At 40.8% G+C, this 24,093-nt stretch overlaps 1 protein-coding gene across 1 annotated transcript in view; it reads right to left on the bottom strand.

The window, feature by feature from the left end:
* The window catches only part of Pde7b (phosphodiesterase 7B), a 311,056-nt gene extending 293,961 nt beyond the window's left edge, over positions 1-17,095 (bottom strand). The window contains exon 1 of the mRNA XM_059272674.1: positions 16,981-17,095. Coding sequence (XP_059128657.1) covers positions 16,981-17,001 — 21 coding nt within the window. The 5' untranslated portion in view covers positions 17,002-17,095. The remainder of the gene's footprint in view (positions 1-16,980) is intronic.
* Positions 17,096-24,093: the final 6,998 nt, after the last annotated feature.

The raw sequence follows: 24,093 nt of genomic DNA, 5'->3' as shown, positions 1-24,093 counted from the left end.
GCTTTAAAATCACATAGAGAATAAGTTCAATGCAATATGATACAAGAATATTATAGGCAAGACTAAGAATTTTGATAGAGACTTAAGAACCATAAAAATAAAACTAAATTAAAAATTAGAATGTCTATGACTAAAAAATACCATAATTAAAAATAATTTTAATGGGCTTAGTGGTATTATATAGGCCTGAAGAAAGAAATAGGCAGTGAAATATTAGTTAAAAGAAAACAACAAAAATAAAGAGATGAAAAGTAAACAATGGGAGTAGGTTGATTCAAATCTAAATACACATACAGCTGAACTCCTATTGAGAAGCAAGGCAGAATGAGGCATAATAAAGTGATTAGTAGAAATGTTTCAAAGTTACTGAAAAAGAGCAAGACAATTTATGAAATAAAACAGTATATGAATATCTCCAAGTGTATCTATGGAATTACCAGTGGAAATTTTCATTCCCAGGAATTCAGAAAACTATGAAGTAAAGCCATTGCAGACAAAAATAAAACTTGAATGAAGTCATTACATCACTGTATGCAGGAAATAATAAATTGTATATGATTGTATAATGCTACAATAATAATTATCATTGAGATATTTAAATTATATAAAGTTAGATATCTAGCAATAGCATGTAATTCATGGGGTACACAAAGGCAGTTGAGGTATTCCAAGGTTCTCACGCTTCCCTTGAAGGAACAGAGCATTAATGCACATCATATTTTGGTTCGGTCATAGAGGCATCCTATATCCTCCATCAGTAAAACTGTGTAAAAGAATTATAAAACAAACTAACGAGAGAGGAGACAACACAATGATAAGACTTCTCAATCCAAAAGAATAAAAATTAAAAAGAGAGAATAAGATAGACAAATAGACTGTATAGAAATAAACTATATAGATTAAATGATTACATTAAACATAAAAGAACTAAATACTCCCCAAAAAAGCAAATATAATTAAACTGATAAAAACAAACTTTACAAACCTTGGCTTGTAAAGAGGCTATTCTAAATGATAAACATATAGAAAATTAAAAGACAGAAGAGTGGAAAATAATATGACTTGCCAGCCCTAAGTAACAGAATGCTTGTTTAACAGATTTTAGCAATGATCAAAGTTGAGTCAAAGGCAGCAAACAAACAAACAAACAAACAAATAAGGATAGAACCATGTAAGGGATATAATATAATGGTCAAATTTCTCTTCAGTGGAATAATTTTAAATTTATATCATACTAAGTAATTCTCAGATATTTTCACTGTTACCTTGCTTTTTCAGACACCTTTTCCTTTAATTACATGTTTATGGACATTTCAAGACCATGTGTAGTGTGTATCTGTGTGTGTACTGAAATCCTTAGATGCCTATAAACCATTCTGAGAGCTTGTTCTATAAGAACCAATTATTCCTCCAAATGGTAAAGATGGGACTTAAAAGCAGAACATCACAATAATAGCATGACTTTCACACAATTCCTGATTTTTAACCTTGAGCTATAAAAATGAAATTTCAAAACTGTTTAATGCAGCATATGAATAAGTGAGAAAAACTAAAAGGAAAACAGCTGTGTCCTTAGCCCTGAGGAAGTTTTTAGAATGCCTATTTGAATAATTAATATAGGGAAACCGAGTACAAATACAGAAGATGTGCATGATGTGGTTAATGAATTCCAAGTTGACATATGGGAAGGGCTACACTTAATAACTCCATAGTCATTCATTTCAGAGTCATGGGGAACATTATACAAGCAATGTTTTAACAAATTTTAAGCCTCAAAATTTCGTATAGTAAGTTGACAAGCACATCAGAACTACATTCACAAGTAATGACAAACTAAAACAACCCCAACATGTTTGCCAATCAATAGATGCATTTGTAAACAGTAAATTGGTCTAAAAACTTAAAATTAAAATTATTTTCAGCTAATTGATAAAGAAACATCAACTTTTAAAATCCATGCGATGCAAGGATCCAATCCCCAACCCAGGTTAGGGCAAGAAATTAGAAAGATTAGGGAAGAAATAAATAAAATAGAAACTAGAGGCCCCCAGGCAGTGGGACTGGGACCTATCCTTAGTGCATGAGCTGGCTGTTTGGAGCCTGGGGCCTATGCAGGGACACTTTGCTCAGCCTGGGTGAAGGGAGGAGGGGACTGGTCCTGCCTCAACTGAATCTACCAGGCTGAGCTGAATCCCCAGGGGAGTCCTTGCCCTAGAGGAGATGAGAATGGGGGGTGGGCTGGGGGGAGGCGGGGGGGGGGCGGTGTCGGGAGGAGGGAGGACAGGGCAATCCGTGGCTGATATGTAAAATTAAATTAAATTATAAAGTAAAAAAATTAAAAATAAAAAATAACTAGAAGGACAATGGTCAGAATCAATTGAATACAGAGTTGGTTCTTTGAAAAAGTTAACTGACACATCTCTAGGCCCACAAACCAAGAGAACGAGGGAGAGAGGGGACACCTGGACAAATGACACCAGGAACAAAAAGGAAGACCCTTTTAACAACCTGTTAAAGACCGCGTTATAACAGACCCTATGAAATCCAGAAGACCACCAGAGAGTACTAGAAAAACTCACATTCCAAGAAACTGGAGAACCTACATGAGACAGATCCATGTCTAAATGTGTACGGTGGACCAAAATAAAGTCCTCTATTATTTATAAACAGTGAGATTGAGACAGTAGCTGAAAGTATTCCCACAAAGACAGGTCCTGGAACAGCACTGCTGGATCCTAACACATTTTTAGGGATGCTGATGTCTCTTAAACTGTTCCATGACATAGCGAGGGAATTTGATTATTGATAACCCCATCAGATTACTTTGATGACACCACTATTATCCTGATATAAAAACCAAGTCAAGATACAACAACAACAACAAGATAACGTACAGCTCAATAACCCTGATGAAGAGAGACACGAAAATTCTGCACAAAATGCTTGCATATCAAATTCAATAACAAAGCAAGAAGATGATGAATCATGACAAAGGACAAAGGAGTCTCATCTTAGCATCGCAAGGTTGGCTCAACATGAGCAAATGGATCAATGTAATTCACCATGTAAATAATCTCAAGGACAGATTTTTCTGATCGTCTCCATAGATCAGGAAATGCTTTGATAAAGCTCACTATGCTTGCATGTCTTGCAGAAATTAGGAGAAGACAGAACACACCTCAAAATAATAAAAGCTATACCTGAAAGCCAACTGACAGTGTTATGCTAAGTTGGGGGCGGGGATGGAAAGCATGTCTTCTACAATCTAGAAGACAGGGGTGACTACTCTCTTCATTCTTATTCATTATTGTGCTCAAAGTCCGAGAGCAATAAGACAAGACAAAGATATAAAAGGAATAAAAACAGTAATGAAGCAAAGTTATCCCTATTTGAAAATGCCACGATCTAATACTTAAAAGACTCTGCAGGTTTCACCTGAAAACTTAAATATAATAAACATGTTCAGTAAAGTTGCAGAATACAAAATTGATGAAAACGCAGAGCACACCTGATGGTGGGCTTCCCAGCCTGACTGATAAATCTGCAACATCACCCTTGGTGAGCACACAAGGCTCAGGGGACATTCCAGAAGAGGGGACATAATGAATGTCAGAGACAAAGAACCATGTTGGCGCCATAGTATTGTCTGGGATACACGACACTACACTAATGACACCCCAACAATATGGTAACCTAAACAGGATCTGAAGAATGACAACACCAGCTCACAAGCCAACATGGAGGAGGGGACTCTCACAAGACCCTGTCCCGAGATGAAGCGTCATGGGCAATATAAGTCTCCTCCAGCAACAAGCTCCTTGCTGGGTTATCCAGCCCCAAGCAGTCAATCATAAATGCATGTATATATGACTAACTCTAAATGAATGCAGGAGGTTATATTTATAAATTAGTAAACAATATATAATATACTAGAATTAAATTACAACAACAATAAAAAAATGGAGGCAATGCATTTGAGAAGGAGTAGTTATAAAGTTGAGAAGGAAGACTTAGAAAGAGGAGATGAAATGGGAGGAAATTATGTAAATACAACCTTCATGTATGAAAGTCTAGACAAGTAAATACAACTTTAAAAAACCCAGAAGCTTTCATTTATAGCAATAAGGAATTGTATGGGAAATAAAATAGGAAGAATACCGCATTCACAATCACTGTCAAAGAATAAAGTATTAAGAAAGACCTCAGCAAGGATGTGGAAGAACTATACAAGAAAAAAACTGTAGGACACTGAAAAATGAAAAATTTCAGATTATGGAGAGACTTTCGTGCTCCTGGATCATCAGAATTAATAGTGTGAAAATGGCTGGCTGTATTGCCAAAAGTAATCTACAGACTCGACGTAATTCCTATTAATCGTTCCAGTGACAAGGGTTGAAGAGACGGCTCAGGAGTGTTCTTACTCAGAGGACTCCGGGTGTTTTTCCCAGCACCAACCACACAGCAGCTCACAACAATCTGTAACTCCAGTGCCAAGGGGTCCAATGCCCTTTTCTGGCCTGCAGGTATGAGACATACACGTGGCGCACAGGTATGCATGCAGGCAAACCGATCCACACACATAATTTTAAAAATAAAAAAAGGTCCAATGACATTCTTCACAGAACTGAAAATAACAAAATAAACCTTCATATGGAAACACAAAATACCACATACGGCCAAAGCAATCCCAAAACACTGCTGACGAAATCATAAAATCTGACCTCAAATTATACTTCAGAGCAATAGTAGTAAAAATAGCCTGTTACTGCACACACACACACACACACACACACACATACACACACCAAAAAACAAAAAACAAAACAAAAACCAAAAAACAAGAAAACCCAACCATACATGTAGACCCATGGCAAAGGATAGAGGACCCAGAAGTAAGTCCACCCAGCTACGGGCCACCTAATACTTAGCAAAAGCACCGGCCACCTAATACTTAGCAAAAGCACCAAGAACACGCACTGGAAAAAGACAGCTTATTAAACAAACAGTGCTGGCGAAACTCGGCATGTATCTACAGAAGAATGGTCGTAGACTCTCTTCTGTCTCTCTGCACAAAACTCAATTTCAAAGTGGATCAAAGACCTTAACTTAAAATCTGAAGCACTGAAACTGCTGGAGGAAAGCACAGGGAACACACATGAAGTCATAGACATAGGCAAGAACTTCAACAGGACTCCACCGGCACAAGAAATAGTTCCTGAAATCAACAGATGAGACTATGGGAAATTAAAAAGTGTCTGCGCAGCAACAGACACCCTAAAGAATGGGAGAAAAAATATTTGAGATTTTTGGGAGGGATACAGATTATCTTTTTTAAGAGCACAAAGGGCTGAGGACAGCTTAGTAGCAGAGTGCTTGTCTTACATGTGTAAGACTGTGGGTTTGATCTCCAGTAACACCACACACACACACACACACACACACACACACACACACACACACACACACACACGAGTGAGCATAGCATATCCTAACCAAATTAGTTTTTTTCTAGGACTTCAATTTGATTTGACATTCAAAGCCAACAATAAGGATAAGAGAGTAAAAACAAACAAAAAAATCATGCATTAGATATCCAAAAGAGTACTTAGTAAGTTAAATACTTAGCATGCAAGGGATAAAGGAAACATTCTCTATGTTATGAAGAATATCATACTTAATGGTAGACTGCTGAGGGCTTTTCTTCTGTGATGGGACATAGATAATGTTCATAGATAATGTTGTCCACTATTACTCCTTACTGATAACTTAGCCAGTAAATAAACAAAAGGTATCAGTATTAAAAATGAAGACAGATGACCGCTAGTATTCTTGGATAATATAATTATTTTGTTACAAAAATCGAAAGTATCTATAAAATACTTAAACTCATGAGTTTATTATCATTAGCAAACTATTATTAGTTTATTGTCCATTAGCAAGCTTCTGGATAATAAACTGTGCACACACACAGACACCAAAAAAAATGGTTTCCATGTATATTAGAAGCAAAAAGTTGCAACTGAAGAGGTGCTGTTTAGATCAGATCAAAATACTAAGCACCCACTAGTAGGTACAGCAAGGGATATCACAAAGCCAGCTAGCAGGTATGAGTGAGAGAAAGTAACAAAGGCCTTCAAAACGGAAGAGGATGCACCATGCTTACAAACCAAGGCTCAGGGAAGCCATCATCTTCTCAGGCGAACCTGTATTCCAACTGTTTGTTTGCCTTGTTGATTGGTTGATTTGGGAGTAAGGAATCTTAATTCTAAAATTGATGTAGAAATGTACAGAACCCAAGATCATAGTGAAGAATAAAACAGGAAATTTCGCTAATAGAAGAGATGTTTGTACCACTTAGAGCAATCAAAGTTAACAAAGAAGTATGAAGAATCTTTTAGAATTAAAATATAGAATGACTGGACTTGACCACAAAGATTTCATAGACTTGTGATACATGTGAAAAAGGAATCAGCAAAATGCACATGAAGTCAGGATGACCTTTCCTCTATACCTAACAGAAGTGCTGATCTGGAAGACGAGGGGGGAGATGTGCTCTTGGTGAGAGTAGACATTCTTATAACAACTTCGAGAAATAGTGAATTTTCTACTGATGTTTAACTTGATTTGTTAAGGCCAAGCAGTTTTGTTTCTAGGCGGGTCCTCAACAGAAATATAAGGACTATACACCAAAAGACTTAGGCCAACATCATCTATAATGTAAGAAACTGGACTAATTACAGTGATTTGCTCAGTACAGTGGACAAATGGACTAAATCTCATGCAGTGAAAATAAACAAAATACGATTATATAAAACAACGTACACATCTCAAGACACAATGTCGAAGAAAGGAAGAGGGAGAAGATACAATGGGACTCTGGCATGCTGATGATATAAAAAGTCATTGTCTTGACTTGAGTAACAAGAGGTGTTTGAGTAACAAGGTATGTTTGTTTTAAGACATGGTGCAGATTGACCTTGAACTTACATACATCCCATGCTCACGTCAAAAACTGCAGCAATCCTCCCATCTCAGCATCCCAGATGCTGGCATAAACCAACACTCCGGCAACTTGAATAACACACAGAGGTATAGAGATTTCCTTACGATAAGTGAATGGTCAATACATTTACAATTTAGGTTCTATGTGCTATAGTTTAATACAGAGGAGGAAAGGCAAAGAAACATCGCAGATCGTTTTCCGTTTCCACCATATAATAGTTGAGAATGGGTAATTTATAAAGAAACGGGTTCTTACAATTCTGGAGACTGGGGATTTCAAAAGCTCAGTGCCAGTAGTTGGCACTCTGCCTTATAATGTGACAGAAGGTGAAAGGGTGAGAACAAGCCACCAAGAAAGGATGAAGGTGAGACCTGGGCATGTCTGTAACAACCCACTTTCAGGGTAACTAAGGCACTCAATGGTGACCACACTAACCCCTTCATGAGAATTCTGTTCTGTGAAGTTAACACTTCTTACAAAGCTCTACCGCCCAATCTAGCTACCCTGGGAGTCAAGCCTCCAGCACATGAACTCTGAGGAGAAACTTTCAAACTGCAACAAAAATAAATTTATCTTAAATTTAAAGCACTCAGCACAACACTATCTACATATAATCCAAGAACTCATCTAAGCACGTAGTGCCAATTGATAGGCATATGCATACTCTCTTTCATTCTCTACACACTCAACAAATAAAAGCCTTTCCATCTCTTTACACTTTTATGAAACATACCATATACATCTTCATCCTAGAAACTGTAAGTAGAGTAAGGTTAACTTGTGCACAGTCACAGAGCAAGGATGATCCCCACTGAATCCTGCCTCAGCATCCTTGTACACCACCACAGCCAACCACCCTCCTGAAGTTGGAAGTATCAACTTCTAAGGCATTAAAAATGAAAGAACATTATTTCTCTTTATTTTGGAACCTCGTGTGTATAAATATAGTTAGAAGAATGCTCCAACATTTTTGGAAACAAATGCTCTTATGCTTTGTATAAATATTTTAAAAATGTTTTCCAAGTCATGCTTAGAATGAGTAGAGATGAATTGAAAACATATAAGAACAATTCAGACTTGTCACCAGAGTGGAAGTAGAATCCTGGCTCCACTAGCTGGAATTCCTTTCAGTCTTAATTTCCTTGCTTTGGAAATGGTCTCAGCTAATCCTTGCTTAACAAGAATGACGTGAGAATAAAGTGACTTGTGTCATTTTTTTTAAGAGTGAAGTGACTCATTACACATGAAAACTTGACATTAGAGAGCCCCAAAGTACCTTGCTGCAAGTTACATTTTAGAGACATGAAAACCAAAAGTGCTAAATACTTTGCCAAGAGTATCAATCATTCTTGCTTCTAGAACCTGGACTTGGGGTTTTAGCTTCCAAATTTGGGGCTCCTTAAAAAAGCAAGTGGATCTTCTTTTTCTCTTCCTCCTTTTCCTTTTCTCTCCAAAAAAATCACCCAAACTTATTTTATTTTAAATTACATTTTGCTATTTACTTCAATGAATATATGATGCATTTAGTTTTTAAAGCTTTATGTTAGAGGGGACAATATATGGGAATTCACTATGGCCTCTAAGTCACCTGTTAGTTCTGACATGAGTGTAGACATTAAAAGTTTCCCCCAGTGATCCTGGATACCAAACCTAGGACCTCACAGCTGCTAGACCAGTGCTGACCCCTGACCTCTCCTTTGTCTCTATGTTTTAAGTTTAAGAAGGCCAGTGCCCCATACTTTTCTCCCGAAACTACACTAGTGCTGAAGCATCAGAATCGGTGTGTGTGTGTGTGTGTGTGTGTGTGTGTGTGTGTGTGTGTGAGAGAGAGAGAGAGAGAGAGAGAGAGAGAGAGAGAGAGAGAGAGAGAGAGAGAGAGAGAGAGAGAGAGAGATGGTGATATTGTATTCCCCAAAATATTGTGTACCCTAATAAACTTATCTGGGGTCAGAGAACAGAACAGCCACTAGTTACAGAGGCTAGAAAATGGTGACACTCACGCCTTTAATCCTAGCATTCCAGAGGCAGAAATCCATCTGCTCAAGGATACAGCCAATCATTGTGACTCACGCCTTTAATCCCAGAAAACAAGCCTTTAATCCCAGGGAAAGAGAAAGATATATAAGGCGTGAAGACGAAACTAGAAGCATTTGACTGGTTAAGCATTCAGGCTTTCGAGCAGCAGTTCAGCTGAGATTCATTCTGGATGAGGACTCAGAGGCTTCCAGTCTGAGGAAACAGGATCAGCTGAGAAGCTGGCCAGGTGAGGTTAGCTGTGGCCTGTTCTGTCTCTCTGATCTTCCAGTGTTCACCCCAGTACCTGGCCTCAGGTTTGATTTTATTAATAAGAACTTTTAAGATTCATGCTACACACATAGAGAGAGAGAGAGAGAGATCAGTTGTATTTATAAGCTTTGAAGCATCTTTCTAGCATAGTGATTTTTTAACAGTCAGGAGAAAAGGATAGAGTTAGACACGTTAGAGTGTCTTATGACCCAAGAGTGCCATGGCAGACACCCACTCCTTTTTTCTTTTATCTGAGTTATTCCTCTCTCTACGAATAAAAGACCTCAGGAAGTAAGAAATAAAACTAGTAGGTATGTTCCATAATGAATAAAGTTTCCGAATTGAACTGAAAGCCAAATTGAAATTACGTTTTCATTTCTTTGAAGAAATGAGGAGGCTGGTATGAAGGCCTTAGAAAGAGGGCACATTTCCACCACACCGGAAACAACTCTTTCTAGAGTTAGTGACCTTTTCTAAATTGAGGCATTCTTTAGACCTCCCTATTGCCGGGGCATCTCCTCTCGTGAGAGTGTTGTCTACCCTTGTGAATGACTGAGCTCTTTCTTCTCACTGGACACAGCTGGCAACTGGCATAATGAGAAAGGGAAATGAAGGTATTTTTTTTCTCATGGAAAACCAAGAAATTCATAAATTATATTTAAACAGAACCAGCATCAGTTGTTTGCACACCTACAGTATGAACTTATTAATATAATGTTTTCTAAATAAGGGATATTATGGTATAAATTTATTTTAAAAGTTTGCAAGAGATATACAGTTTCCTCCAAGACAATTTGAGAAAATTATAAGCTTTCCATGTCTAACTAATTTGAAAAATTAAGTGAAACCAAACCAATTTTAACACAGGTAATTTAGCTGATATGTTCAAACCAGTAAAATATATAACGTATATTGGTTTAGCCCAAAAAGTTCCCATGAACACCCCGGCAAGCTGAAAGGAATTTTGGTCTTGACAAAGCTCCTCATTCTGTCCTACTGAAAATCAAGTCTGGAGGGCTGCTGGTATCCCAGAGTTACTCAAGCTGGGATGTTGCGTTTTCTGTGTTTTCCTGTCTATGACCCTATTCTACAGCATTCTTTCTCTTTGGCAGTTTCAAAAGCACACGAAGTAAAACCCAAGCCAAATAGAAATCCCTTTTTCCTTCATCCTCTAACTTTGTTTTCAACGTCAAATATGACACAGTGTCACAGATATGACAGCAAAAATGATTTCAGCTGTAAACGTCGTAAGCTTTTAGGGAAAAGGTGAGCAACTGTATGGAATTCACAGAAACTAAGCCTTTCCCTTCTCTACATTGCAGGTTCTCATCCACCTGTCACACTTTTTTTTATCTAGATTTCCAGAGATTTTCTCTGAGAAACCACTAATGTTCTGCAGATTTATACAAATGTCAGTGTAGATTTTTTTTTCCTGTTTTATATATCTGGAAAATCACTGCCCATCTTCTGTGTGTAGGCATACTTCATTCTTTTAAATAACAGTGGCATTTTATTACCTGAATATAAACTAATAATAATTCATTTATTGTTGGGTTCAGTTAGTGTCTGATTTTTTGTTTGTTTGGTTTGTTTGTTTGGTTTTCAAGACAGGGTTTCTCTGTGTAGCCCTGGCCATCCTGGAACTAGGTGGCCTTGGACTTGGAGATTTCCTGCCTCTGCCTCGCGAGTGCTATGATTAACATGCGCCGCCGCCACCACCTGGCTAGTTTCTGAGTTTTACGTAATAGTGCAAAGTTAATTATATTTATACTAAGATTGATAGAGTTGAAGAGTATGAGAACCATTGATCATTATGTGCTCTAGATATCAAGATTTGACCAACTCAAAGCTTATAATCACATCCCAATCTCCACCTGAGTCCATGGAAGAATGCTCTTTATTCCTGACGAGCTGTGACCCAACATCCCACATTAGAGGAAGATTCAGAGTCCCAACTCTTAGATGCTCTGTAGATCGGTACACTAGCTACTAAAAAGGAGAAAATTCAAGCAAACATCACTCTGAATATTATAGAAGGAAAACCCACCAAAACCTCATTGTCCCCCTTCATTTTGTTCACCTTCTACTTACAGATGAAAGAGAGAGGGGAGGAGAGAGGGGGAACAATCTAGAGAGGGAGGGAAAGAGGAGGGGAGGGTGGGAAGGAGGAGGGAAGGAAGCAATGGAGGAGGGTAGGGAAGGAGATGGGGAGGGAGGGAAGGAAGAGGGGAGGGAGGGAAGGAGGAGGGGAGGGAGGGAAGGAGGAGAGGAAGGAGGCAGGAACTCCACATGCTAGACAAAACTCTCCTGAGTACTGGCTTCAGCTATCATTTTCATACTCTGTACTGTATACAGATCTCAATGCAGACCGTTGTTGATAGGATTTAGAGTTTTTAATAGTGAGGTCTTTGCAGACTATTACTAAGAATTACCTGTGCTTAATAGATTGCTGGGTGCTGTCATGCTGTTTGTAGGTTTGTTTGAAATGACTAACCTGCTCCTTAACCTCCGTGCTTCAGCTGTTAACTGTAAGCCCTCACTTGGCAGAGATGCCCGCTGGTCCTAGCCGCACAGGATGGGCCAGAGTCTGGATAAGGATAACTGGACTACCTCACAGCCATCCAGGAGGATGAGGCTGCATGCCTGCAACAGGGTTCATAGCCTCACAGGAGATACGCAGCCAACAGTCAACTCTTCAGAAGGTTCCCCCCCCCCCACGCCCCTCGAGGGTTCTCCCAACTTTACTATCAAAGTGTTTCCAGCTATTCTCTAAAGAAACCAGAGTTGGAGCTGAAGCAATGTCAAGGAGAGTAATCTAAGAGCTTTAGAATGGCTGACATTTATGAAAACGATGTTTGTCTTGCAACATTGATGTCTCACCTACAGTAAACACAAACCACGTCCCTTTGCTGGTTGAAGAAATGCTCCAGTGTGGAGGGGTACCGCTTTACATGAGAGAAATATGGCAAAGAGAGGGAGCCCTCCCAGTGGAGTGACAGTCTTCCTGGGAGAGATTCTCCAAATCCAGGGCTTGTGACTGCTTTTGCTTTTCATTGGTAACGTGATTGTCTTGGAGGTAGAATTATACAAACTTAGATAAGCAAGAGATGGTAAAGCTTGAAGAGAAGTAGTAAAAATAGCAGACAGGAGAGATGGAAGAACTCGATCCATGCTAATGGTTCGATATGATCTTGTTGATATGAATCTTGTCAGGGTAAATCATGGCATGGAAAAGAAAAAGCACCAAACAGCCATAAAGACAAGGAAAGCGAGGCCCCCATAAACTCATACAAGTGAACCCTGGAAGTTCTGGAACTGCTGTCAGCAGCTTCCAGTCACCGAGGGTGCTCCCCGCAAGAACATCACAGTATTCAAATCCATCATGGCGGCCAATCCTCCTCATTCCGGTCAAATGACTGCTGATATCTGGGGCTGCTTTCAACATTCTCAACAGGTTCTTCCTGTGACTTGAGGAATGGTGAAGAAAACCCCAGTGTGTGAGTTTTATTCACCATCTCAAACTGCTGAATAAACTATGTCAATTTAGGGCAAAACTCGGGCTCTCCCCAGCTCACTGATTTTTAAGCTCACCACTACAAAAGAATAGTGGTGCGTTCACCTGACCCTATTGGATGTCCTTATGGACAAAAATGCACTTCTTACAATCTACCTTGCATTCAGCCTACTCTTCGGTATAGCTTTTCCTTCTCTCTATCTCCATCCCAAACTTTTCTTCGTGTGTGTGTGTGTGTGTGTGTGTGTGTGTGTGTGTGTGTGAATGCCTATGGTGTATTGTGTGCAAATGTATATATGTGTCTGCACATGCTTGTGGAGATCAGAGCTTGATCTCAGGTGCCATCCTCTATTGCTCTCCTCCTTGTTTTGTTGGCTCGTTTGTTTGTTTCCTGAACCTGGAGCTGCCTTTTCAGCTATGCTGGCTGCTAGCAAGCTCCCACCGTCTCTGTTTCTGCCCTTCAAGTGTTATGGTTATAGGATACATGCTGCTGTAGTCTAGCATTTACCGGGGTGTGGAGGATCTGAATTCAGGTCCTCAGGCTTGCTCAGCAAGTACTCTACCTATCGAGCCATCTTCTCAGCCCCAACTGACTTTTGCGTTCACTTCAGGTTAAGAAACATGAACGGCGGCAGTGGTTTCTTTTTGAGATTTTTTTTTGAATCAAAGTTTCACACTTTCACATTTATGTATAGATGATTTAAAACAAAGCAAAACAAACAAAAACAAAAAACCGAACCTCTGGTTGAAAGTAAAAACACTATAAAAAGTCTGGCCTACAGGGATGTTGGAAATAATCCAATCCAACCGGTTCCTAACACAGATGGGGAAACTGAGGTCAAGGATAACTGAGTGACTTAGCGTCCATCACTAGTTGCTGCCAAATGAGGGTGTCCCCATCCTGGTCTCTGGTCCCTGCTTTTTTCCGGTTCACTCCACGCAATCACTCTCTTAATTGCATGGTAACCTGTTTAAATGATTAAATAATACTTGGAAGTGGGGCTTTAAATACCTTGATTTAACATTAAACCATTGACACATTTCCTTCTTGCTAGTCAAGCTTCTAAATACGCCTTGCATATAGACATTTTAGTTTGGGTCTCTACAGTTCCTTTTCTTTCTTTTTCTCAAATCTCAACATCAAGCACTTTAGAGTCTACTAAGAAATCAAGTAGGCAACATGTCATGAATGAAAGCAAGGATGCTTAGAGAATCATGAATGAAAGCAAGGATGCTTAGAGAATTATGAATGAAAGCAAGGATGCCTGGAGAGGCCTGGTGCAGAGCGCCCGGCAAGCCACTCTTCTGGGAAGAATGAAATGCCCCCTGAATGAAAATGTTGGGGAAATCAGGACGCCACTACCGGAAGTAGTTATAGAAATGGCCTCACCACTGTGTGAGGGACCAGGTCAATCTTCAAATGCCAAAGTTTTGCTTCCTGCGGGAGGTGTACCTGCTAAAAAAGACTCTTACTTGACTCAAGACCTCTTTGGGATATGTGAACTGAATCCTCAGGATGGCAAATTCTCTGGACAGTTCATGTACATGGAGGGTTCCTTCCTAAGTTATGTACCACCAACACAGTGTGAGATAAACCAGATAAAATAGCTGTTACCACCGGGTGGTGGTGGGACATGCCTTTAATCTCAGCACTCAGGAGGCAGAGGCAGGCGGATCTCTGTGAGTTCAAGACCAGCCTGGTCTAAAGAGCGAGTTCCAGGAAAGGCGCAAAGCTACACAGAGAAACCCTGTCTTGAAAAACCAAAAGAAAAAAAAAATAGCTGTTACCTAGATATTCTCAAATCTTCTCTGGCCCTTAAATCTGACAGCTGTCTTTAATATAATGAAGCCCTTGTAGACATGGGTTGGATTAACTTCTTGCTTAATAAATTCCTTCCAACACTATGCTCTGTGAATCAACAAGCAGTTTCCCTTGTGATTTGAGCTTGGCAAACAACAAGTTAGACCTTGGAAGAATAATTACTGGTCAGAGGCCTTTCCAGGTGGTACATTCCCACTTGGGGGAAGCTTGGTCATTTTACTTGTGCGCCTATGACATCCTTTTGGCTGAAAAAAATAACACACGCTGATATTTGGAATGCCCTTGTCTTGACCATTGACAGTTTCCATGTTATATTTTTAAGCCGGATTCAACACCAAAAATATTTCTCAAAGCAGCTAAAAATCCCAGGTGTAAAATTACTTAGATAATTTACAATGCGTGTTGGGTGAATTCTCAGCAAACATTTTAGCCTGGCTCTTATTCAGCCCCAACAATGGGTGGCTTTGTGCTAAATGCTGGGGAAGGTGTTAAAAGGTGCCCGGTGTCATTGTTTTCCTAAAGCTGATGCCTGTCTCTGACACATCTTGGAGTTTTCCACCCCTGTCCTAAGCAACTTCATTCAAAAAATAGTTTCTCCAAGCAACTTTTGCTGAAATACCCTCTTCGCTGGTTTTGGCACATGCTCAGTTGAGTGGGGCCCTCTGAAATCGGAGAAATTAGGCAGAGAGCCTTATCAAGAGGATTTGGATTGGGGAGCTGTCTGTCGCTAGTTAACTTTGAGCTCTTGCTGTCGATTAAAAAAGACTTCATTTTACTGGAGCGAAAGTCAATCAGGACGGAACCCCTGACACCCTTCTTCATTTCCCCAGCCAGCAATAAAAGATAAAGCAGAGGAAATGGAGGAGTTGTAGCCATGCATTTGCAACACACGAAGTCCTTGTTTTCCCCGCTAGGCGCTGCAGAAAAGCAATTGTCCATTCGGGGCACATCTTCTGCCATTCGGAGCTAATATTTTTCCTGTTCTTAACTAGGTGCACGATGCAGTTAATTCTGTTAACCCCTTCAAGGGCACTGTGTGTTTGAGCCTTGCTTCACGGCGCTGCCGATATGACCCAGTTTCACAGATTTCTAGTTCTCGGTGTTGAGAATAGAAACTTTAAGGAGAACGAGTTAGAAATTTTGGAGCAGGGCAGTGCTTTCAAACAATCCTGTCTCATTGGTTAGTGCGTTAACTCTCAGATAAGGAAGCCTGTGCTAACTGTGTATTATCTGAATTGCTTTTAGAAAAATCGAATGCTTGACAGGAATGATTCTCGGCAAGGTCCCCTTAGACACATAATAACGTGTGGCTGAAAACATTAGTCCTGCGTTCAGCTGCGTCTTCTGCAGCAGCTAGTGAGTTTACTGAGCACGAGTGTATGCGATGGGCTTGTTCCCTTCCTTGCAATGGTCTCTCTGGCCAGAGCACACGAAGAGCTGAGTTTTTAGGTGATTAATTAGTCCCCAGGCTCCATCACTTAAGTCTCTAATTAAATATCTGACTCTGCTTTCAACCGGCTCAGGAAGAGATAATTACCGAGTCTTGCGGTGATAATAAAGTTTTATTTTCCTTTGTAAAATAATAAGACCTAAATCACTGGCCACATAACTCAGAACCTATATCTCCTCGTTAACTTTGAGATTGAGAACAGTGTTTTTATAAAATGTAGCAAGATGATAAAGTGGATTTTTTTTTCCCTCTGAACAATTCACCCCCACCCATTTGTCTGGGTTCCTTCCCTCTCCCTGCCAGCTGTTCCTTTCTGTCCTACCACTTTCTTCTTCTACTACTGACCAACATGACAAACTCCAGGAAAAACAACAACAACAACAACAACAACAACAAACCAACCCGATTTTTCTCCTCTACTAGTTCACAACACTTCACCAACATTTTCCTGTCCTGTCCTACCAAAATTGAAAAATGACCCAATTGTAAAATTTACCATGGAGAAGAAATATTGCATTTATTTAAAAAAAGTAGGCGCGCGCGCGGGGGGGGGGGGGGTGTCCTCCGTGGGAGCTCAAAGTGCAGAAAATAGCTGAGACTCTTGCTAGACCCTGCTGCCCTAGAAGGGTTAATTCAGAGCAAGTGACAATGCTTAGTCAGTTCGCTTAGAAAAAGGAAGGAAATTCAAAAGCTAGTTGCTGTAGGAACAATCACAGAGGATATATATATATATATATATATATATATATATATATATACACACACACACATATATATACACACATATATATATATATAGGTACGAGTCTATTTTCAATAAAAACCAAAACCAAAACCCTGACGTCTCCTTGTGACTCTGTAGTCTCAAGGGACATGAACTTGCCGCTTAAATTTGTTGTACATACCTCAACCATTAAACAAGACATTTAACCATAGTGGCAGTTCTGTGACCTTTGAAAGCCGGGAAATCTCTGAGCGGTGTGGCTTGTTCATGAAGACTTGTGCTGCAGAATCCAGCAACTTCATCCAGGATTAGGAATATAATTATGTCAATTTTTTGAAAAAGAAAAAGAAAATATTAAAAAAAAAAAAACCAGAGGAAAGAAAAAGAAAAAAAAAAAACACCAAAGCAGTCAGAGAGCTCGGGAAGGCAGGAAGGTGGAGAGCCAGGCTCTCTCTGGGTGAGGGCACCACTTTTCTCCCAGACAAGTGCTGGGACAGAGCCCAGCTTGCTGCAGTGCCCAGAGCAAGCGACTGGCTGGGCGAGCAGGCAGCCGGCCTGGGAGACTGGGAGGTGCTGTCAGTTGCCACAGGCAAGGAAAACCAGAGACCAATAGGCTGCTGCGCCACCGCCGGCAGCTTACTGGAGTAGAGCCTTTTCTGTTTATGTTTCCTCATTTCAAGAGTGACGTCAAAGGGTTTAGTTTTTCCTCTGCATGTGCTATTAATTTTAAAAGGACTGTACTATGGGAAGAATGTGTGTGTGTGTGTGTGTGCCTGTGATTAGCTGGAGTGCCCCACTCTCAGGAGAACCCAAGAAACACTTTCTATATTCAGAAACAATATTTTAACAACTGAAATACCTTGGAGTTTGGTGTTTAAAATAATTAAACACACACACACACACACACACACACACACACACACACACACTGCAAGTGATAGCAGCAAGCCTTCTGTTTTGCCATGTGTGAGTCGCTGTACATGTGCACACTTCACAGCTTGTTGCTTATTTCTGGAGTAGTTCATTTTTACCCTTACCTAAAAAAAAAAACCAAACAAACATCAATTGTTAATACATCTCTAGAGCTGTGGATGCAGCAGCACTGTGCTCATGAGCTGACCAACTTTAGTAGGAGCAATGAAGAATGGAATTCATGTGGCCCCAGCTGCTGGTGGGGTCCCTGTTTCTCCTACCTTCCCACAGCTTTGGAGGCAAAGCCTTGGGATTATTCAAATGGGGAGATTCCAGATCATTCCCCCACAAAAGTCAGTTAGGAGGTAGGGCAACATGAGTCCATGCAGTCATTCATGTCTGGGGTAACCTCGTGTTCTCTCTGAGTATACGAAGGTCCACCATGAGTCCACACAGTCGTGCCTGGGGTAACTGCGTGTTCTCTCTGAGTGTGTGAAGGTCCGGTTATTTAGGGACACCGCCTCTGCCAGGGACCCCAGTTAATCCCTGTAGTTCTCTTCCCACTCTTGAACATCTCTGCGGTTCCCATCTGTTGTTTCTGCTTCCCCCAGGTCCTCCCCACTCCATTCCTACCCTGGATTCTAAGAGGAAAACCTATTTTTCACTTCCTCCTCTCTCTTCAGGTTTCAGGTCCTTCCCTGCTAATCCCACACTGATGACAGGCCTCTACAGGGAGTATGTGACTCAGACTGTAGAATCAGATGTCTCTCTTGATCCGGTGAAAATAATGTTTTAGAGGTAGACACAATATTTGAAAAGTTCCACGTCCTTTTTTTATAAATGAACATGACCCTTTTTCATAAATGAACATGATTTTTTTCAGAAATAAGGTATTTATTTCTATGATCTTAGGTACTAAGGTTTATAAATCCTGGGGATTAGAGATTCTAATTCTAGTGATGAAGACACATAGTGAATACAGTACTTTCTCCCACATAATTTACATTTTTAGGGAGAAGTGTGAAGCGATAGGTATTTAAAAAATAAATAAAAATCCTGTATGGTAGCACACACTTGTAATTCTAGGACTTGGGAGACTGAGGCAAGATGGTCACCAGTTCAATATCACCCTGGGCTACTAAGTGTGATTCTGAATAAAAAAAAATAAACAAACAAACAAAACTCCTAAAGCTAAGAATAAAATAAATATGTGGTTTTAGGCTGTAAGAAAGACTTTAAGATAAAGTAAGGTAAGAGCTAGAGCTGTGTGTAGTTCACGTGTAGTGTGCTTGCTATTTTAGGTGTGATGATCTGGAACACTCTAATGAGGCAACTTAGAGCAGAGGTCTGAATGTGGGCAAGAGCAGGTCACATGTGTGTCTGCATTCCAGGTCCATGCCTGGCGTATTTACAGAAAAGGGAGTTGGACGGCTCTAGGAAAGTGGAGAATGGCTTCATGGAGGTATGCCTAGGACCAGATTAGGAAGAATGGAACCTGCATTCCAGGAAGGGGAGTCCTAAGATAGACTTCTGAGCATAAGCAAAAGCGTAGGACCAATAATGAGTCACATTGCGCTGGGTAGGTGAGAGAGTGTTGTAGCCTGAACTTGGATAAGAGCCATGCAGAGGTGAAAGGTCCAGATTCTGGAAGGTGGTGTGTGTTTGTACATAGAAATGGCACCACTTGAAGATCTAAAGCACAGAAGGGGAATCAAGAATGACTCCCCGGTGATTGGCTTGAGCAAAGAGTCATCATTTAGTCATACAGGGAAGACTGCATGAAGAGTTCTTGTCCTCGTGAAACTTGGATTTTTCTGAGGAGAATAAGTCCTCTTAATGAATATGAAGCTATACAGGATATGGGAGGGTAATATATTGTTGAGAAAATAAGGAGACAATAGGTCAGATAAGGGATTGTGATCAAGCAAGTATCCCAGAAAGGTCTCAAAGTGAGGGGCTACTGGAGTTCAAACTTGAGGTTGAGAAAGAAAGAAATGAAATGGCATCCAGACCAGGGGGATGGCATGGAATGCAAAGGCTTTGAGGGGCAAATTGGCTGGTAAGGTAGAGATGATGGCCATGGAACTGGATAAGTCATGTAGGACTTTCTAAGTCACTGTAAGGAGTTTAACATTTACTCTAATTGAAATGGGGCTTTAAGTAGAGGACTAGGATGACCTGATTTAATTTTAACATGGTCCTTCCAGCAGCTACGTGAAGGTCAATATGGAAGAAAGGAGTCTAACAAAGAAACTGTTGTGATAAGTCAAAGATCACGGTGGTAGCAACCATGATGCTTTTGTGGATGGAAATGATTAGAAGGGGGTTGCCTTCGGGCTACACTGTGATATTAGAGACAATAAGCTTGGTAAACGGCTTGGATTATGTGCCTACGGAAGGAATTTAGCAAGAAGAGGTGTCTCTAGAACTTAGGGTTCTGTCAAATGGAAGAACAGAGTTAATGCCGATTAAGAGACAATGGGAGGAACAGACCTGAGGTGAAGAGAAGGGTTTAATACGTTAGCTTTCCCAGTGTGATAGCTACATAGAGATATCAGATAGGTAGTGGACTATATAAGCCTGGAGCTCAGGGTGCATTCTGAGATGTCCCCATGAATGTGTAAGTCGTTATTTAGGCATGAAGCCATGGCAGTAGATGAGAGTGCCAGTGGAATGAGATAGAAAGCCAAGACGTGGGCAGTCCACTGTCAAGTCACCGGGAAGAACTGGCAAAACAGGCTGAGGAGAAGCCACCAGGAGATACCAGAAAAGGCAGGAGAGGATGGTGTCTTGGAAGACTGATGGAACGTTGCAATGATCAACTTGGTAAAGTGAAAGCTTGATGAAAACAGAGAGTTAGCCCTGGAAATTAGACTCATTTCTGTCTTTGATACAAGTGGACCTTGTACAGTAAGGAAGCTGAGAAAAATGAAGATAGAATGTAGGAAGTGGGAAGAGATTGCATATTACATTTCTTATACCTGTGAGACATCCAAATAGAAAGGTCTTGTAGGCAGTTTATTTATAATTTTGGAGAAGTGAGGATGAAAGAAATACTACTGGAAGTAAGGGGGCGAGCATGAGACTATTTAGTAAATCAGAATAGGTTCAAGGGCTGAGGGTCTATATCCTCCAAGGTTTAGTTACTGGGAGCGTGAGGCAGATCTGGGACAAGGATATCAAGAAACCATGGAGGCACTTGAACAACCAAGATAATGGCTTCTCAGGTATCAAGTTCCACGTCAGTACATTGGACTGAATGGTGTCCTCTTGTCGTCCAAATTGTCCAAATTGGTATGTTGAAGTCTTTGCCCTATTTTTCCTGTACCTGGAAATAAAGCCTTTTACAAAGGCCATTAAAGCTAAGTGAGCTTTAATAGTAGAGCCCCAATCTGATAGGGCTGGTGGGTGGTCTTAGGAGATAGAAGAGTTAGTTTCTCTCCCTCGATCCCTCTGTCATGAGGGTAGAAAAGAGGCTGCTGGATGCCAGTTTGGAATAGTCTCCTCCAGGTACCAACTCTGCTGCCACCTTCCTCTGACTTCCAGTCTTCAGAACTGTGAGGTAATAGGCCAGCTGTGTAAGCCAGCCAGTGTATGGTAGCTTCCTATGACACCTCAGGCACGCTAATGCAGTCAGCTTTGGTGGTTGGTCAATTCTCCATTTTTGTCTTAGGTCATCAGTGTTGGCTCTCTACATTGGCTTTCTACTACATTTTCATTGCAAAAGCCTTACTGATTTCAATGTACCTGCCTATGGTTCCTAGGGGTTGGTCATTCATTCTCTTCTCTCTGGCATGAATACATTATCACTTATAATTGGAGAAAAAATTTAAGGGTACATATAAAGACATATCTGCATTGATCTTAATAACTATTGGTATCTGTCTGACTCTATCAACCATAGCAATGGCAATGTTAAGGTAACTGAAGTTAAACTATCAAACATTTGCTCTGTGAGCTCCACTATTAAACACATACTTTGGAATGTTCTTTGGAGTACAACATTTGAAATGATCACATCTTTTGCAATTTATTACTTACAAAAATAATCCAAGAGGAGTGACCTTATTTTAAACATGTTTATTTCCTTTTTTAATCTCTTTCTTAAATAGCCCATAACCCATGACTCAGAGAAGTGACCACTCTTTCATTTTCCTTCCTTTATAATTCAGCTGTATATGCTCTCCATTGAGAGATTTACAAACACAATGCTTCTCTTGCTGGACTCTAGGATGATGGGTTTCTGAGAGAATTTACAGATGTTAAATTCATTCATGAAACCCCTTTGAATATGTTTTTTGTAGAAGAATCCAATGATATATGCTCAGCACACCTTTGGGAGTATAGAGACTGATGGAATGTGGTCTCTGTCTTTGGAAGTCCTTCTCTTGGCATCTAGTTTGACAGACATGTCTCAATAACAGTGAGAAACAAGTGCCCCAAAGAAGAAAAAGGGCAACAGAAATTCAGGAGAAGGAAAGAGTATGCCCACTGGGGGGAAATTAGGGGAGACTTTGCAAACTGTGAGAGAATTCCTTTGTCCTGAAACAGGAAGACACATGTCTTGTGCAGCGACTGACTGATAGGTTCAGAATGATAGAAATACAGATGTGGGAAAGGCAAAATGTGTTCTGCCTCCATTTGACAGTTTAGTGAAATGATAAAAAGGTTTAAAAGGAGGAGTTTGAACATTAAACACCAGGGAATATGATTATTGAAGGCACCTGAGTAGGGGGTTTAAAATTGGCATATTCTTGTTAGCAAAATAGTCTTGTGATGGATACAGACCTGCGATTACACTACATAGGAATGAATAATTTCATAGGGGAAATCTGGGGATAGAGGCATACTGGAGAGAAACCAATACCAGATTCTGATCTTAACAATTGTATCTGTCTCAGGAGAGTCATATTTGAGGTAAAATCTGAATGATACATGAAGATGTGAGGAGGAAAGGATTACTGAGATGAGCAGGGGAAGTTTCAGTAGCAGCAAAGGGTACCAGAGGTTCAGAAGGATTTCCAGCTGAGATACCGGCACTCACAAACAATAGCACTCAGGTGAGGGTGAGTCTCGCTTCTTCTGGGGACCAGTGCAAGGTCCTCTGGGTATAAGGATAGAAAATGAAGATGAAAATGGATGACCACAGTGAAGGATGGCAGGGGTGGGCTCCCATCCATGTGGTCCATGTCATTATAAGGAGACAAGGACATAGACACATGGAAGGAAAAGACCACAGGTGACATGAAGGATAAGACCACAGGTGACATGAAGGATAAGACCACAGGTGACATGGAGGATGAGGACACAGGTGACGTGGAGGATGACGACACAGGTGACGTGGAGGATGACGACACAGGTGACGTGGAGGATGACAACACAGGTGACGTGGAGGATGAGGATACAGGTGACATGGAGGATGAAGACACAGGTGACATGGAGGATGAAGACACAGGTGACATGGAGGATGAGGACACAGATGACATGGAGGATGAGGACACAGATGACGTGGAGGATGAGGACACAGATGACGTGGAGGATGAGGACACAGATGACATGGAGGATGAGGACACAGATGACATGGAGGATGAGGACACAGATGACGTGGAGGATGAGGACACAGATGACGTGGAGGATGAGGACACAGATGACGTGGAGGATGAGGACACAGGTGACGTGGAGGATGAGGACACAGATGCTCATAGAAGGAAGACCATGTCACGGTACACAGAGAGGTATCTGTATTCCTCGGAGTGAGGCCTCAGCAAAACTGGCTGAAATCTTGATTTCCAGAACTTTTAAGAAATATGTTTCTAATGACATATGAAATTGGCAGGCAAATGGATGGAAGTAGAAAACATCATCCTGAGTGAGATAACCTAGACTCAGAAGGACCAATGTGGTATGTACTCACTTGTAAATGGATACTAGATGTAAAGCAAAGGATAACCAGACTGCAATCCATAGCTCCAGAGAAGCTAGCTTACAAGGAGGACCCTAAGAGGGACACATGGATTGTCATGGGAAGGGGAAATAGATATCTTCATTAATAAACTGAGAGTGAAGGGGGGCAATGGAGGGTAGAGGATGGGGGGTGAGAACACAAAGGAATGGGGTGGTCGAGCTGGAGGAGGGACAGAGTGGGAGAGCAACGAAAGAGAAACCATGATAGAGGGAGACATCATGGGGCTAGGGAGAAACCTGGTGCTAGGGAAGTTCCCAGAAATCCACAAGGATGACCCCAGCTTAGACTACTAGCAATAGTGGAAAGAGTGCCTGAACTGGCCTAGCCTGGTAATCAGATTGGTGAATACCCCAACTGTCATCTTAGAGCCTTCATCCAGTAACTGATGGAAGCAGATGCAGAGATCCATAGCCAAGC

The sequence above is a fragment of the Peromyscus eremicus genome, chromosome 8b (genome assembly GCF_949786415.1).
Source record: "Peromyscus eremicus chromosome 8b, PerEre_H2_v1, whole genome shotgun sequence".
Taxonomy (NCBI): Eukaryota; Metazoa; Chordata; class Mammalia; order Rodentia; family Cricetidae; genus Peromyscus; species Peromyscus eremicus.
This window is presented reverse-complemented; position numbering and strand designations above follow the sequence as displayed.